At 47.5% G+C, this 16,308-nt stretch overlaps 1 protein-coding gene across 6 annotated transcripts in view; it reads right to left on the bottom strand.

Moving 5' to 3' along the window:
* Positions 1 to 269: 269 nt before the first annotated feature.
* SMOX (spermine oxidase) overlaps positions 270 to 16,308 on the bottom strand; it is a 35,286-nt gene continuing 19,247 nt past the window's right edge. For 2 of the 6 annotated variants that reach the window (XM_027559384.1, XM_027559385.1), the window contains exons 2-8: positions 13,385 to 13,618; positions 9,597 to 9,823; positions 4,923 to 5,096; positions 4,001 to 4,760; positions 3,165 to 3,325; positions 1,190 to 1,279; positions 270 to 745 (exon numbers count right to left, since the gene is read on the bottom strand). In XM_027559384.1, coding sequence (XP_027415185.1) covers positions 608 to 745; positions 1,190 to 1,279; positions 3,165 to 3,325; positions 4,001 to 4,760; positions 4,923 to 5,096; positions 9,597 to 9,823; positions 13,385 to 13,592 — 1,758 coding nt within the window. In that variant the 5' untranslated portion in view covers positions 13,593 to 13,618 and the 3' untranslated portion in view covers positions 270 to 607. Of the gene's footprint in view, positions 746 to 1,189; positions 1,444 to 3,164; positions 3,326 to 4,000; positions 4,761 to 4,922; positions 5,097 to 9,596; positions 9,824 to 13,384; positions 13,619 to 16,308 lie in introns of those variants that run through there. The other 4 variants (XM_027559389.1, XM_027559386.1, XM_027559390.1 and 1 more) reach the window with 4 other exon arrangements.

Genomic DNA, 16,308 nt, shown 5'->3' with positions numbered 1-16,308 from the left:
TTGAAGGAGTTGGGGCTGGGTTATGAGGGGCTCTTACTCCTAAGGAGTCTCACTGGCAGGAAGGGAAACAATCACAAACAGACTGGGGTGAGAGGATGCCCCTTCCACTAAAGGCAGGCATCTTCCTTTCTGGGGGTATAACCAGACCACAGCTGGCCCCATTATCCCCTCGAAGAAGATATGACAAACACACAAAGACATACATACACACACATGTACATACATGCACACACACACACACAAGGCTAAGAAAAATGGAAGAGAGAAGCTGAGGAGCACAGGAAGGGCAAGCCTCTTTTATTATCCCAAAATGCAAAGTATTGAAGGCACTTACAATAACAAGGTTAGAGATGAGGGGAAGCATAGGGAGGTCAGAGATCAGAGCACAGAGGTAAATCAATGGATCCCACCCTGGTCACCACCCAGGAAGGAGAAAAGAAGAAGCTACAGGGCCAGGTCTGAAGCCAGTTAAATGTCTAGCTCTACAAAAGATACAAATCCATTCTACAGAGGACTCGGAAATGAGGAGTACACAGCAGCAAGGGGCAGGGCTGGCAGTCACGAGTTAGTGGTTCTTTAAGGAACACGCTCGGCAGCAACGAGGCACTCAGGTCCCCTGCTGGAAGAGGTCTCGGTACATCTCAATGAGACGGGCAGCCTCACGCTGGCCAGAGAGCAGAGCACCATGGGTGGTGGAATAGTACTTGCGATGGGTGGCCTCACCTGAGAACAGCACCTGCATAGGCTGGGCAGGGGGACAGGGAAGTGAAGATGGAGGAGCAAGAAAAGCTACCTGTCTGCCCCAGAACCCCCATCCATACTACAAGTTAGAAAGGAATAGGCGGGCATCTCAGATGCAGGTATTGTTATTTCCATAGGAGGAGGAGCTGCCCATCCCACCTGCCCATCTTCCCCTGCTTCTTCCCCAAACATCCGGGCCTCAGTCCTTTTTGCTCTGAGGTTTTTGTGAGTCCTGGCTCTACAATTTCAGAAATTCACACTGCCTCTTACTAGTGAACTTGGGGAATGATTTAACCTCCCTAAGCTTTGATTTCTTCATCTCCAAAATGAGTTTATACCATCTACTTCTGAGGGTGATTGTAAGGATTAAGTGAAATAATGTATCTAAAGGACTCAGAACCTGAAAGAACATAAGAACTCAATAAAGTTAGGCAGTAATTTAACAAACCTTTATGGAGCCCCTATTAGGTTCCAGGGACTGTTCTGGGCACTTGGAAGATAAAAGGTGACCAGGCAGCTGCTTTGAGGAGCTTCCTTGCTGGTGGGGAAGCCAGACACGAAACCCAATTACTAAATGGCATCATACGTGACGTGATGGGTGTTTGGGCGAGGTGCTGAGAGCCCAGAAAAGAGGCCCTCTGTCAGGGAGATCACACAAAGCTTCCCAGAGGACAGGACCTTTGGGCTTCTTCTCAGAAGATGCTGGATAAATAAACAGGCAAAGGATGTTTCAGGAAGAAGGAAAAATGGGGGCAAATGCATCTCCTAGGCCTTGTCTAGGAGATGGTGAAAATTTTGGCAGAGCCAAGCTTAACATCAAGAAAGCAGGCTGTTTAGGTGGGGTCCAAGCATAGAACAAATGCTTGCATTCCAAGCTTGAGTTTGGATTTTATTCCAAAATACCTCAAACTGAATGTGTAAGGTACCAGTCGGGGACCTTGTAGAATGAGGTTTTCATTCATCAGGTCTGGGGTGGGCTGCAAGTCTTATGTCTAATATGCTCCCACATGGTGCCAGTGCTGCTGGTCCATGGACCACCCACCTTGAGTAGTGAGGTTTTAACCCACCAATAAAAAGCCTGCAGAGGTGGTTAAGCTGAAAGGGAGGCACATATTGTGGCAGAGAGCAAGCTGCCTACTCCACATCTTTTCTCTTTCTCCTCAGTAACAAAAATCCTGACATTTAACTGGGTCCATGGACAGAAGAGCCTGGCAGACTACAGTCCATGGGGTCGCAAGAGTTGGACACGACTTAGCGACCAAACCACCACCACCACTCCCATCCAGGGAAAAAAAAAATGTATCCCAGTCTCTCTAGTAGCTGGTAGAGTCATGTGACTACGTTCTAGCCAATCAACTTCAAGTGCACTATTGCTTAGGGACACTGACTCTTCTCAAGGGTTCCCTTCTTTCACTCATCAGCCTGTCACAGACATGAGAACGAGAGCAGCAACCTCCACGGCCCTCTTGGATCACAAGGTGGCCTGGAAGATGGAGCCAGGTTCTACTGGTACTGGGCCCCAATATCTACCTCCAGATTTCCTTTTGTGTGACCTAAGTAAACTTCTGTCTTGTTTAAACCAGTTTGTTTTGCTTTTTGTTATATGCGCTAGTCCTGACGCAGGGGACGAGAGAAGGAGGATGGCTATAGCAGTAGCCTTTCCTGAGCACAGCTAGGACACGCACAACACATTGCTTAACTGCAATCTTCCTCATCAATTACACCAGAGAATTATTTTAAATATAATTTTGTTGGGGTTTTAACATTTATTGTATGGGTATGCTTGGTGGGGGGAACTCAAAATCTACTTTATAGGAGCAGAAATATATAGAGATAATTTCAATTTATTATTTTTCTGTGTGTTTTACTATATAGTTACTATAGTTTGGGGAAGGTCAGTATTTTATTTCCTAAAATACATTGGGGGAAATAAGCAAAACATACTGGGTCAGTGCTGCCCAACAGAACTTTCCACAATGACAGAAATGCTCCATAATGACACACTCTAACGTGGCAACCTAATGAGGCTACTAACGTGGCCTCTAACGTGGCCACTCTGATGAGCAACAGGTGGCTCTCAAACTTGAAATCTGGCTAATGCAACTGAGGAACAAAATGTTGTACTTATTACTTTAGATTTTAATTAAATTAAATGTGGCTAACAGCGACCATATTGAACAGCACAGAATTAAAAGGCTCAGTTTTTATAACCTCAAGAAAGCATTTAAGATATCCTAGTTTGACCCTGTTTGTTCTTCCAGATGTTAAGTGTACTTTTTCTTGTTTTCTCCATCATTACAGGAGCCACTCCACCTTTCTTACCTTGGCACTCCTCCCCTGGACCAAACACACATACACAACACCCACCCCTCAAAGACCCCTCACCCCGCAGCCCCTCACGTACCCAGCACACCCACACTCACCGCTGTCTTGGAGCTCTCCGTGTACGGCAGGGGCTTGGCCAGCTTCTCCACATCTGCCCCACTTGAGCCCACCTGTGTGTATGAATAGGATCCCCGGAAGTAGGGGTTGCTGCCCCAGGCTGAACGCAGGATTCGCCGAGGCTTTGGGATATTGGGGTTCCCTGTTGGGGAGTGAGAAGAGCCAAGGGGAAGGAGGATAAGAAATGGCTGCACACAGAAGACACTCCTGAGCAGACAACTCCCATTGTATCTCGGGGGCTCCAGGAAGGCCAGGCACGAAGAAGGGAGGGAGGGAGGCTGGGGTTCAAGCTGTATACCCCTCAATGTCTCCTTGTTTTTCTCCCCAAGAAAAACAGCTCCTCTCCGTGGGCCTTAATTTTCCTATCTGAAAAACATCCCAGATAATCATGTTCCCCATTCCAATTTCAGGGGTTCTTGTGGGGCTCTTCTGGGATAGTGCAGGAAAGATGTTTGAACAAAAATCAGACAAAACAACCACAAGTCCATCTCTTAGCAAGACAACATGACTAGGAAGTGGGGAATCTGAGTTGGGGTGATATCTGAGTCTTTCACCATCAGCCTTAGAAACAGAGAAGAAACAAAGAGCCTGTGATCTTGAGTGTCTCAAATTCCAAATGGAGAGAGCTTGCAATTTAGGAGGCCAAAGCCAAGACACAGTGTCCTACAGCATCTCTCCCAAGGGGTGCGCCCCCTCAGTTTCACAACCTGGGGATGAGGATGCTAGTACTGGTTCAGGAGACTCAGGGGGGCTAGAGGAGGAGGACAGACAGAGCGAGGCCTATTGAGCCGGCGGCGAGACAAGGACAGGGACGCACCTGTGAACTGCCGCAGCATCTCTGTGCAGATCTCGGCCACTGCCTCGTCATCACACTTCTCCATGACAAGGGCCTCCTCCCCACAGATCCAGCCACTCAGCACATGGCCGTATCGCTCAGGCGGGTAGAGGACATCAAAGCCACAGATCTTGCGGTACCAAAGCTCGGGCGGGTAGGTGAGCGTGCAGCTCTCCGCCTCGTCCTCCCACACAAACCGTAGGCTGTTGCACTCGGGGCCCCAGAAGGGCTCCTCGAATTCTAGAAAGATCTTGTCAGTGGTGCCGATGCCCAGTCGGTGGATGGCAGCCACCTTCTCGGCGGGCAGGCCTGGCCGAAAGAAGCTGGCATGCTGCCTCTTGAGCACGCCCAGTGACACGGTCACGATCACGTGGTCTGCCGGGATCACCTCACAGTCCTCGCACTCCACCACCACTGGCCACTGCTCATCCTCATCCTGCCTCTCCTCCCGGGGCTCCTCTCCACCCTGACTGCCCTCCCCGGCATCATGATTATGGTCACCCTCATCCCGGGGCTCAATCTCAGGGCCCCGAGGGCGGGATGAGGCCTGGTCCCAGTGAACACAACGGACGGGTTTCCCCAGCTGGATGACGTGGGCTGGGATGCCCTCAGCCAGCAGCTCCACAACCCGCATGAAGCCCGAGGGGATGACGTGGTGGGCACCAGGAATCTCAGTCCATTCCCCAAAGGCGCTCAGGGACACCTCATCCATGCTGTGCGAGCTACTCTCACAGCTTTCCACCTGTGGGAAGAGCCAGAGGGGAGCCAGGTGACCGCCAAGGCTGGGCAGGGATAGAAGCAGGACTTTAGGGCAGTGCTGCCCTCCTCGGACCCAACTTCCCCAGGGTCAGTCTTTCTCATTCTGGCATTTGTACTCAACAGAGCTCCGAGATGGCAAAGATACCTTCAGGTACTGCTGGATCATGGCGAGCTTCAGGCGCTTGGTGGCCTCTGGATCATCAGGGTCATCCCTGATGCGGTTGCGCACCTCCTCTCGGGTGAACACCCCCACGCTGTTCTGACTCTCAGCGTTAACTGGTTTACCATGCCGGAAGAACTCCTGGGTCAAGTTATAGACCTGCAAAGAGATCCCAGGAGACTGAAAACACATTCACTCGTCCCACCTCATCTCAGACCTAAGGGTTCTAACTCAATACTCACCATCTCCAAAGTGTTCCCGGATATGCTGAGCCCATGGCACCTCTTCCTTGGAGAATTAATGTGGTACTCAGTTTTGTACTGAGGCTGCACCAACAAAATGGAGGTTTGGGGATAGCAAACTGAACCTGGGCAGTCAGCTTCCTTGCCTCCAGACACAGGGAGGTGGGATGGGCCCCAGAAGCTCTCTTACTGAACCCCTGCTTAGAACAAAGTGAAATGTCTGGTGCCCGTACAGTGTGTGGGAAAGGAACTGCCCTTTCAAGTGCTCCACATAGCCAAGCATACCGCCCACTAAAGAACCCACGTCTACACAGATAACTCTTATTCAAGAACCAAATGCACAGACTCTCCCCTGACATTCCTGTCCAAGTGTATCTGCTTCACCCTCTCCCAGGAAGGCAGCATGGAGCTGTGTCCTGACTGGTGTTTTGCAGGGGAAAGAGCAAAAGGGGCCCGTACATTGACAGGAATGTGTCTACCCTGCAACTCAGCTCTAGGACTGCTGAGGAAGAAAGGTGGTATGGCCCAACCCCTATTACTCCCTCAAGGGAAAAGCCTCCACATAAGACAGAAACATAAATTAAACATTTCTCTGAATATAAAGAAGAAAGCAAGTTAAATTATTCCTTTTTCTTCTCCCAACAGTCACAAGATGCTGGGTGTTTGGCTTTAACTGAAGTCCTCAGCAAATTCCTCACCTAGTACCATTGCCAAGGAGTCAGGCTTTCAACTTGCCTCCTCCCCCTTAGATTTTTCCCCTTGGTGATAAGCAACAGAGTAGCCAGCCAATCAGCTTATGTTAACTAAAGGCCAAAATGCCCAGCTGAGGACTAACAGATTTGCATGATTCTTTGTGTCAACCACTGACTAGGACTGCCATAATTGAACATGCATTTGTCATGTGGGTGGTCTCCTGTCCTAGGTTAAACAACATCTTCCTAATGTGACCCAAGGGAAATGGGATGGGTCTGTAAGAGCTAACAATATTCACCCCATTTCTCATTAAGCACTTTTCACTGGGATCTCACTTATCCTTCATAACACTATGAAGTAGGTATAACTGTGTCTGTTTTACAGATGAGGAAAGTAAAGCTCAGAGAGTCTCAATAACTAGCTCATGAATATACAAGTATGTACCATTCTATATGAATGGCAGAACTGGTACTTGAGTCAAGGCAATCTTGCTCCAGAGATTAAACTCTATTATGATAACTACCGAACAAACTCATCTATTTGTTAACAAATATAAGACATTCAAATGAGTAGCCCTTCAAAGTCATTGCCTTGGGAGGGAGGCTACATATTTATTACGAAGCCACCCTCAGGCAAGGCTTCACATGCTTAGAGCACACCTCTTCAGAATGGCCTCCAGCACTGTCTAAGAGCTATATAAGGAAATCTCTCTCTTGACCTCATGGTTAACACCTTTTCCTTCTGACTCAAAGCAGCACCACTTAGAATGATAATAATAATAATGTAATGTTAGTCGCTCAGTCATGTCTGACTCTTTGTGACTCCATGGACTGTAGCCCACCAGGCTCCTTGTCCATGGAATTCTCCAGGCAAGAATACTGGAGTGGGTGGCCATTTCCTTCTCCAATGATAACCTACCTTTATCTATCCTACTTTCCATGACTCACACTCTTGGCTTTCAAAAATCAGACCCACAAGCAGAAGTTGATGATGATCTACCTTCAGGAACGTTTAAAAGAACAAGTAAGTCATGGACCCTGAACATCATTCTCAAGAGGCATCCATGCTTGAAGCACTCACAGTAATATAGGAATCAGGACATGACTGATTCTCAGTACACCAAGAAGGTCTACTTTCAAGAATGCTGATTCTTACTTGCTTAATATTGAGTGAGAACACACAACACTATAGGATTGTACACACACACTGTATGAGTGCACACCCATAAGACAATGAGTGTTCCTGCCTTCCATTGAGCAGGGACAACCCCAAAGCAAGGGTCAGTTCTCCTTTCCTATGCCCAAGAGACATAAAAAATGTATAATAGGTAAGTGTTGACCAGTTTACTAACCTAAAGTGAAGGGTCATTACACTATAAATGGAAGCTATCAGAAGGCAAGATCTACAAGTTACCTTGCTTGTTTTTTGCAGTTCACAGCAAAGTTTCTAAAAATATTAACTTTTTTTTAAGCCAAAATAAGACAAGGGCACATTCCCTGACTTACAAAGCTACAGTAATCAAAACAGCATGGTACTGACACAAAAACAGACACACAGATCAATGGAACAAACCAGACAGCCAGACACAAACCCACACACAATTACTCTGTGATACAGGAGGCAGAATATATATGGAAAAAAAGACAGTTTCTTCAACAAGTGGTGCTGGGGAAACTGGACAGCCATAAGTGAAAGACTGAAATTCAAACATTTTCTCACACCATATACAAAAATAAACTCAAAATGGACTAAAGACCTAAATGTAACAATGGAAATAATAAAACTCCTAGAAGAGAACATCAGCAGAACACTCTTTGACATAAATTGAAGCACTTTTTTTTCTCCTAAGGCAGAAGAGACAAAAGCAAAAACAAATTTAATTTAATCTAAAAATGTTTGCACAGCAAAGGGAATCACTGACAAAACAAAAGGACAACCTACTGAATGGAAGAATGCATTTGCAAATAATATGACCAGTAATGGCTAATATCCAAAATACATAAACTGCTCATACAACTCAATTAAAAAAAAAAAAAACTATCAACTTGATTAAAAAATGGGCAGAAGACCCGAATACACATTTTTCCAAAGAAGAAATACAGATGGCCAACAGGCATATGAAAGATGCTCAACATAGTTAATCATCAGAGAAATTTAAAATGACAATGAGATATCACACCTGTCAGAAGAGCTATCATCAAAAAGAACACAAGTAACAAACATTGGTGAACATATGGAGAAAACAGAACCTTTACCCTGTTGCCAGGAATGTAAATTGACGCAGCCACTATGGAAAATATGGAGGTTCCTCAAAATATTAAAACTAGAACTATCACATGACCCAGCAATTCCACTCCTGGGTATATATCCAAAGAAAAAGAAAAATTAATTTGAAGAGATACTTGTACCCCAAAGTTCACTGCAACATTATTTATAATAGCCAACCTATGGGAACAATCTATGTGCCCATCAACAGACGAATGTATAAAGAAGATGTTAGATAGATATAGATATAAAACATAAGTTATATATGTAGTATACATACACATGTTTTATATACATGTTAGATGCTGCTGCTAAGTCGCTTCAATTGTGTCCGACTCTGTGCGACCCCAGAGACGGCAGCCCACCAGGCTCCCCCGTCCCTGGGATTCTCCAGGCAAGAACACTGGAGTGGGTTGCCATCTCCTTCTCCAATGCATGAAAGTGAAAAGTGAAAGTGAAGTCGCTCAGTCATGTCTGACTCCTAGCGACCACATGGACTGCAGCCTACCAGGCTCATCCATCCATGGGATTCTCCAGGCAAGAGTACTGGAGTGGGTTGCCATTGCCTTCTCCAAAACATGTTAGATAGATAGATATAAACTATATTGTTATATATATGTATATAGACACACACACACATTGGAATTTTATTCAGCCATACAAAAGAATGAAAATCTGCAATTTTCAACAACATGCATGGACCTAGAGGGTATTATATTTACTGAAATAAGTGAGACAGAGAAAGACAAATACTCTGATCATCACTTATATGTGAAATCTAAAAAACAAAACAAACAAACATAACAAAACAGAAATAGACTCAGATCTAGAGGACAAACTAGTGGTTACCAGTGGAGAGAAGGAAGGAATGAAGGGTAAAACAGGGGTATGGGATTAAGAGATAAAAACTACTATGTATAAAAAATAAATAAGCAACAACTATATATTGTACAGTACAGGGAAATATAACCATCATCTTGTAATAACTTTAAATGGAGTATAATATATAAAAATGTTGAATCACTATGCTGTACACCTGAAACTAATATAATATGGTAAATCAACTATACTTCAATTTTAAAAAATCAGTTATAATTCTATATACCAGGAACAATTAGAAAATAAGGGTTTTTTTTAAGTTATCATTTACAAAAGTGCCTAAGAACATTAACAACAATGATCATACACATTTACCTAGTAACAAATCTGATAGATATTTAAGGACTTTCTGCGGAAATATTTAATCATAAGTATCAATAATCTCTTCCCTAGTACTTCTCTACTCATTGTCTTCATTCTACCCTCAAACTGGGGCCCAGAGAATGTACAGACATGACCAGGATCACAGAAAACCCTAGCAAGTTGCCTAGGCCCCCACCCCCATCACACACACACACACACACCAGTGTGCTCCCTGTCCCCCACACTCTTGTGCTCAACTATTCCCGTAATACCTCACCTCGTTGTATAAATCACTGAATTCCTCAACCACATCCTTGGGGATCCTGCAGCCACGGTTGGTGAGGTAGCAGGCCACGCCATTCTTGGAGTAGAGGCTGATGCGGCCCACACTGCGCTCTCCATCAGTTGTCTCTTCCAGGAGCCCGTTGGCTTCTGCTAGATGATAGATAGGATTCCCGTGGGAGCCATGGATCCACGTGGCTCCCAGCTCAAAGGTAGCGTGTCCTGATGGCAACAACAGGTTCTTAGCACAGCAAGGACTCTTCAAAGAGGGCCAGAACACTGCCTCATCTTCCTTCTCCAAGGGGATCCTTCCATCCCCAGCAAGAGGGCAAGGAAGGGGATTAGGCCCCCCTCTGGCAACAAACCAAAGTCTTCAGTGAAAAGCTCCCAGTAAGAAACCATATGCAGCACAAAATGGATTCCACTTTATAAATGAGGTAACTTCCACCCTCAGTGACTCTGACGACACCAAGTCGCCTCACTGGAATTAGAAGATTCTCCTTCTGTGATAACATCCGACAATAGGCCCTCCCTCCTCGCTGATGCCTCCCTCTCAGGAGAAATTCTACGGTACCAGAGGGTGCCACATGGTACAGGTACCTGAAATACCCAGTGAGGAGGCCCAGCCTTTCAGACCCAAGGTCCCCATTTGGCCTTATTCCAATTCCTCAAAATCCAGTGGTTCAGGAATCTAAACCACTCATCCAGATGGAAAATGGGCAACTCCTAACTCAGTCTACGGCAGAAGAAAGAGGGAAACATTCCAGTTTTGAAGACTCCTCCCCAGAGCAGTCTAAAACACACTTCTGGAGAAAACTAAGCTTTCTCATCCTATGGCATAGGTGGCAAAACCTAAAGAGACTGTTTGGGGCAAGGGAAAATCTTGGGCCCAAACTGGGATGAGGCTGGTGGCTCATTTTACCACCCCATCCATAGCCAAGGGACCAGATACTCTGAGGCAAGTTCCCACCGTGCCTGGGCCTATTTCCTCTTCTGGGGCTCAGTTTCCTTTTCTTATGCTGCAGAGCCTGTGATACAGTTGTCTCCTCCCTTGCCTAGCTCCCAGGAAAGTTGAAACAAGGAAAGGAAAATATAGAGGAACATTTTTTGTGTTTTGTTTTGTTTTTGGAGGCCTGATTCAAGACATCATGTATGATAACTTTTTTGCCAAGATGGACACAGTAATTCCTCCTATCCTTACACACATGGCCCTTTGCAATGTGACTTTGTCAGTCCTCCCATCAAGAGATGGAGTCTTTCCTCACCCCTTGAATCTGGGCTTGCCTTGTGACTTGCTTTGATTAATAGAATGCAATGAAAGCAATGTTGTGGCTTCAGAGGCTAGGCCTCAAGAAACCTTGTGCCTTCTAGCCTCACCCTCTTAGACTGTGACCACCATGAAGAGAAACTCAGATTTCTGGAGCCACAGAATATCAGCAAATAAAATAATGTTGTTTTAAGCCACTAATATTTCAGGCTGTTCTGTTATGCAGCAATAGCTATCTTGTAAACCATAACAGACAACAATCACCCCTCACCCCAGGAATTGGGCATTCCTCTTTTTCTGTGCTTTCTCTTTCCTGGGCTGCTTCTAATTAAACCATCAGTTCAAAAAAAAAAAAAAGCCCTGTAGCCCTGTATGCATCTATGCGCCAAACACAGAGCAAGAGAAAAAACAATCAACCTCAAACCACAGCCAGTAAGGCAGAACTTCCTGGTGACTCTGGAATCAGGGGCAGGAATGTATGGGTCCCTTTGTCCAGGGAAAGTGGGCAGACTAGAGGGCATGAAAAGCTGGAAACCCAGTGCCCTTCTTCCACAGGGTTCAGGAAGGGGGGCTGGTCACTGGGGACATTTATCACTAATTATCCTTTAGAGCCTCAAGTTCCCAAAGGTATTTTTTTGTTTTTGTTTTGCTTCTTTTGAGCTTCCAAAAGAAGCAAAAGGGGCTTGCATCATGGACCCTTCCCAGGGTACACCAGGGAGTTCCATGTCATAGTCACTGGGCAGCCATGTCCAGGCATGGGGTATCCAGGCATAAGCAGGAATAAGGTGAGCAGCTCAAGGTTAGCAACATCAGAGTTCCACCCTATCCCTCAAGCGTTACAAGGAGGTGGGGGGGCCCGGAGCAGCCTCAGTCTTAGGATGTTCCCTGTCATCCCCCACAGGCCTCTCACCTCTGTCGTCCTTGTAACCACAGGGTACTGGGCGCCATCTCCACAACTAGCCCACAGTGTCCCTGGGGCTTCTGGTCATCGCTGCTGCCCTTACCACCGGGATTCACAGCTAGCATCTCACACTGCTGCAGGTCCAACTGCAGCCTGGGCTTTCAGCCCCAGGTGTCTGCACACACAACACATACGCGCTTGCCTGGACTTGCTCTCCCATATTCTAGCAGAATCTGCCTTGATCTGACTCCTCATGTATATCATCCGTTCCTTCTTTTGACTACCTATCCGACTCCCCTCATCACCTAAGGCCCACCCAAGCTCCCTCCCCTCCAAGGAAGGCTTCCAGCCACATGCATCTCCTCAGCCTCCTGTAGCCCTATCTCTTCCACTTCGCTCCCTGTATCAACTTCCCTGCAAAGCACATCTCAGGTGTCAACTACCACTGAGACTGGGCCATTTGTCCTCCCATCTTCCGCTTTTATGTCAGACCCCGAATGTCTCATCAAGACTTGAGAACCACAAATGGAGCCATCCCATCCCTAAAGCTCCTAGCCAGCCAATCCCTAAGGCTCCTAGCCAGCCAATCAGGTGTTGAGCAGAGTCTCCAGGCTTCCCCCAGCTGACTGTCCTCAGGTTTCCGTGTGCCTTGGGACGCACTTTCATCCTCACTGCCAACACATACTCCTGTGTCTGCCAGGGAAAACAGACATAACTTCGCATATACCTTCCAGGAAATGCTCTAAGGAAGACTTTTACTGTGATCAGAGTTTTTTAAAACATGAAAGTTTCCCATGTCTCCTCAACCTCTGCTTGTTCTAAGCCTGACCACCTACGTTTCTGAACCAATTGCCCCATTCATCAAAAGTAAATACACAGAATCTGCGTGGCCTTGCAGCCCAAGTAACAATGGACACAAAATCCCATGGAGGGTCAGTGTAACCCACATACGCCAGGCCACCATGGGTAGTCCCACTGGGCCATTTTCATTGTCAGACCCCTTGGCTAGGGAACCCTGACCTCTGGCTGCATTTCAGGCTCTCCCCCACCCTCTAGGACCCCTGGCAAAATCTGCCCACTCTTGGGTGTATCTCTTAACTGGTTGGTTTCTCCAGAAGCCTTAATACTCTGAAACCTACACAGATCCTCTTCCCAGACAATCCTAAGACCTGCCCACCACTCACAAGGAGGCCCAAAGTCTTCTTCCACCTCCACTGCGCTGAGCTCCTATTGTCCCAGGGCTAGCTCTTAGTAATGGTATACTAAATCATATTCAAAAGTTACCAACTAATAAAAACTTGTACAATTCCCCTTCTTGTGAAATAGAAACCAGTCTACCCACTACAAAGTTTGGTTCTGGGTGTCCTCTCCCACCTAAACACTGTGAACCCTAGCTTTTGTTCCAAAAACAGAGGCCAGACTCCCCATTCTGCACACCTCAGAAGGGTGCTGAGGGGGCAAAGGAAGTTTCTGGAAAAGGCCCAGGCCGCATGCACGACAGAACACTAAACCCTGGGAAAAAGCTAAAATAACAAGATCTCAGGCTAGGCCAGGGCACTAGGAGACAAGAGGTGACCTTCGGAGATGACTGGACTGCGGTGAATGAGGCACTTACCAAGTTTCACACTCTGTACGCGGCCCCCGATGCGGCTGGACGCCTCAAGCACAGTGACATCTGTAAAGCCCTGCTCCAGAAGTGCTTTGGCCGCAGCCAGGCCAGCCAAGCCAGCACCGATCACCACCACACGAGGCTGTCCCCTTCTCCGCAGGCCACGACTGAGAGGGTCATCCGCACTGTCACCACTGGATTCACAACTTTGCATACCGTCCACGCTCGCCTCCTAGGAACCTGAAGCGGGGAGGGGGTCACAGCTCACCTGCTCTGCCTTCACTTCCCACCTGCCCCAAGAGATGCTCTCAGTCTCTGCCCTCAAGGGGGGACCTTGAGCCCTCTCATTCTCTTCTGAGGATCCGGACAAGAAGAGCCACCTCCAAAGGATGTGGGGAGAGAGGAAAAGAGGGAGCCATAAGAAGGAAATAGGAAGGAGGTTATGTACTGTGGGCCCTCATCAGCAAACAGGAGAGCTGAGAGCCCATCCCAAACCCCTGAAATCCATCAATCCCACCCCCAATCAACTAGGTACTGCTTCTTCCTCAAGGATGAGACAAGAGTCAACAAGAAAGAGGATGATCAAGAAGGTCAAAAGCAGGAGAAACTGACCCTGGTGCTGCTGACCCCAGACCAGCACAACCCAGCACAGCCCAGCATCACTGCTGTGGTCCAGCTCACACCAACCTCAGGATGCTCACATGGACCCCAGGATGCTGAACAGACCTCAGGGTGCTGGAACCAGCCCCAGGATACTTGGACCCACTGCACCAGACCCTCTGCTCTCCCTCCCTGGCCTGGCCCTTCCCTGGCCCTCACTCTCCCTTCCACTGTCTCCTCTTCTCCTTTTGCTTTCTGTTAGTCTTTCAGAGCCTAAACGAGGTGGTAATTTGGTGGGCAGGACACAGTCCCACCTTCCCCCAAGAAAGTGCCACGAGGCTGGTATTGGATGAACCTCTGCTATTCCGGGTAGGTCTCCGGTTTTTTGTCCCAGGCCACTCAGCCCCTCAGTCACCACAAAGCAGCAAAGAGCCCAGGAAACAGTGGACCATGAGGACCTGTGGCACCAGAGGCCAGACATCAAATTGACAGTTACACTAAGCCAGCTTGCTCAGAGACGCCAGTCTAGGGAGCTGATGAGAGGCCCAAGGGGTCCCTGAATCTGGCCCCAGGGCTGAGAGAGGTTGCCCTTCTATTCCCAGAGTGACTACAAGGGCTTGAAGGTATCTTTGGGCCATCCCAAGGGGCCACTCAGCTCTGATCCTGTCCCCACTTCCTTCCTGACCCAAGCTGCCTTTGCTAAGTTTTCAGAGGCAGAAGTTGCATACCGTCTAGTTATCCATACTATCCATAGTATTCAAGACCTAACAACAGGGAAATGAATTCATGAGTGGAAAGTAGCTGCTGGGCAATGGACAGGGGGCATATAAATCTAATAAAGCTAAGAAAAACCCTTCCTATGACACAGCAATTCCAGTCCTAAGAAAAGACCCAAGAGAAACAGGGTATACTCCACCAAATAGATACACTAGAATGTTCAGGACAACTTTCTTCATGATAACCAAAAACAAATATCCCAAAGGCACATCAACAGAAGAATAGATAAATATATTGTGCTATTTGTAGTGTATTCATACAAGGTACTATTCTTCAGTAATAAACAGAACCAAACTACTCTCAACAACATTACATTGACAAAAGAAGCCAGAGACAAAAGAGCACCATATTGTATGACTCTATTTATGTGAAATTCATGAAGCAGTAAAAAGATGACAGAAGAGAGATTGAGAGGAGGGGAATGAGTAAAAGGGTCAGAAGGGAACTTTCTGGTCTGGAAGGAAATGCATCTTTCTATGAATGGTGGTTAGTGCCACTATATATATATATATATATATATATATATATATATATATATATGCATAAACACCTCATTCCTGGCTCACTGTAAAAAATAAAAGCTGTGCACTAACAACCTTCTTCCCACACTTCAAGGTCCGACAGCTTGTTTCCATCCCACCTCTAACATTTATCACAGATTTTAAAAGAGTTTTTTTTCTAAATATAAATATGCTCAGGCTGAGAAGCTGCTCCTTGAACTCCTCGTCCCACTCTACCTGCCTATGTCACACCTGGGCACGGACAGGAGTGTCACCCCATTCCTGCCCCCAAACTCTCTCCAAACCGCACCCCACCTCCCATCCCTATGCTGCCCGACTCGGTGGAGTCAGGCACCGGAAGGTGGCGGAAGGTGGCCGGAAGGTGGCGCCCGAGACACGGAGACCTTCAGAGGCAGGGGCTCCCCTCCTCCTAGGAGAACCTGTATCCCGGCTTCCACATTCTTCCTTGTGCGGTTACGGTCTCGCCCACCCCCACCCCAGTGATGTTCGGTTCCGCCTCCTGGGAGCGAGGAGGTCAGAGCTGGCTCGAGCCCTTTCCTCCCCTCCCCCTTACCCTTCCTCCGCACCCCCTCTGCCGCCCTCCGCTTCCTCCCCAGGTTCTCCTTGGGAGGACTAAAATTAGAGGTGAGGGTGTGGCTGCCTGTACCAGCGCCGACAGAGAGGAAGAGTCCGCCCCGCAGCGCAGGCAAGAAGTGTGTTTTACATCAGGTTTGTAAACACGCAGGGAGCTGCCGATGGGCACCACAGTGAGCACGCTGCTATGCTATGCGAGTATCGAGACTGCCCACCCTCCCCCGACGCCTCAGTTCTCCAAGACTGGGGGGCTCTTCCTGGGCGTTGCTCCCTAGGCCTCCAGCCCCACCCCCAACCTGAGGCTGCCCCCCAGAAACAGCCACTTTTACGCTGTAAAGGGGTGGGATTACAGCAGTGGTTCTCAGACCTTACAGATGGAACCCCTTCTCGAAAAGCTCCTGGGGAGACCAGGGTTTAACTGAGATGAAACGGGATCTCTCTACTCCTTCAAGCCCCTAA

The sequence above is a fragment of the Bos indicus x Bos taurus genome, chromosome 13 (genome assembly GCF_003369695.1).
Source record: "Bos indicus x Bos taurus breed Angus x Brahman F1 hybrid chromosome 13, Bos_hybrid_MaternalHap_v2.0, whole genome shotgun sequence".
NCBI classification, from domain to species: Eukaryota; Metazoa; Chordata; class Mammalia; order Artiodactyla; family Bovidae; genus Bos; species Bos indicus x Bos taurus.
This window is presented reverse-complemented; position numbering and strand designations above follow the sequence as displayed.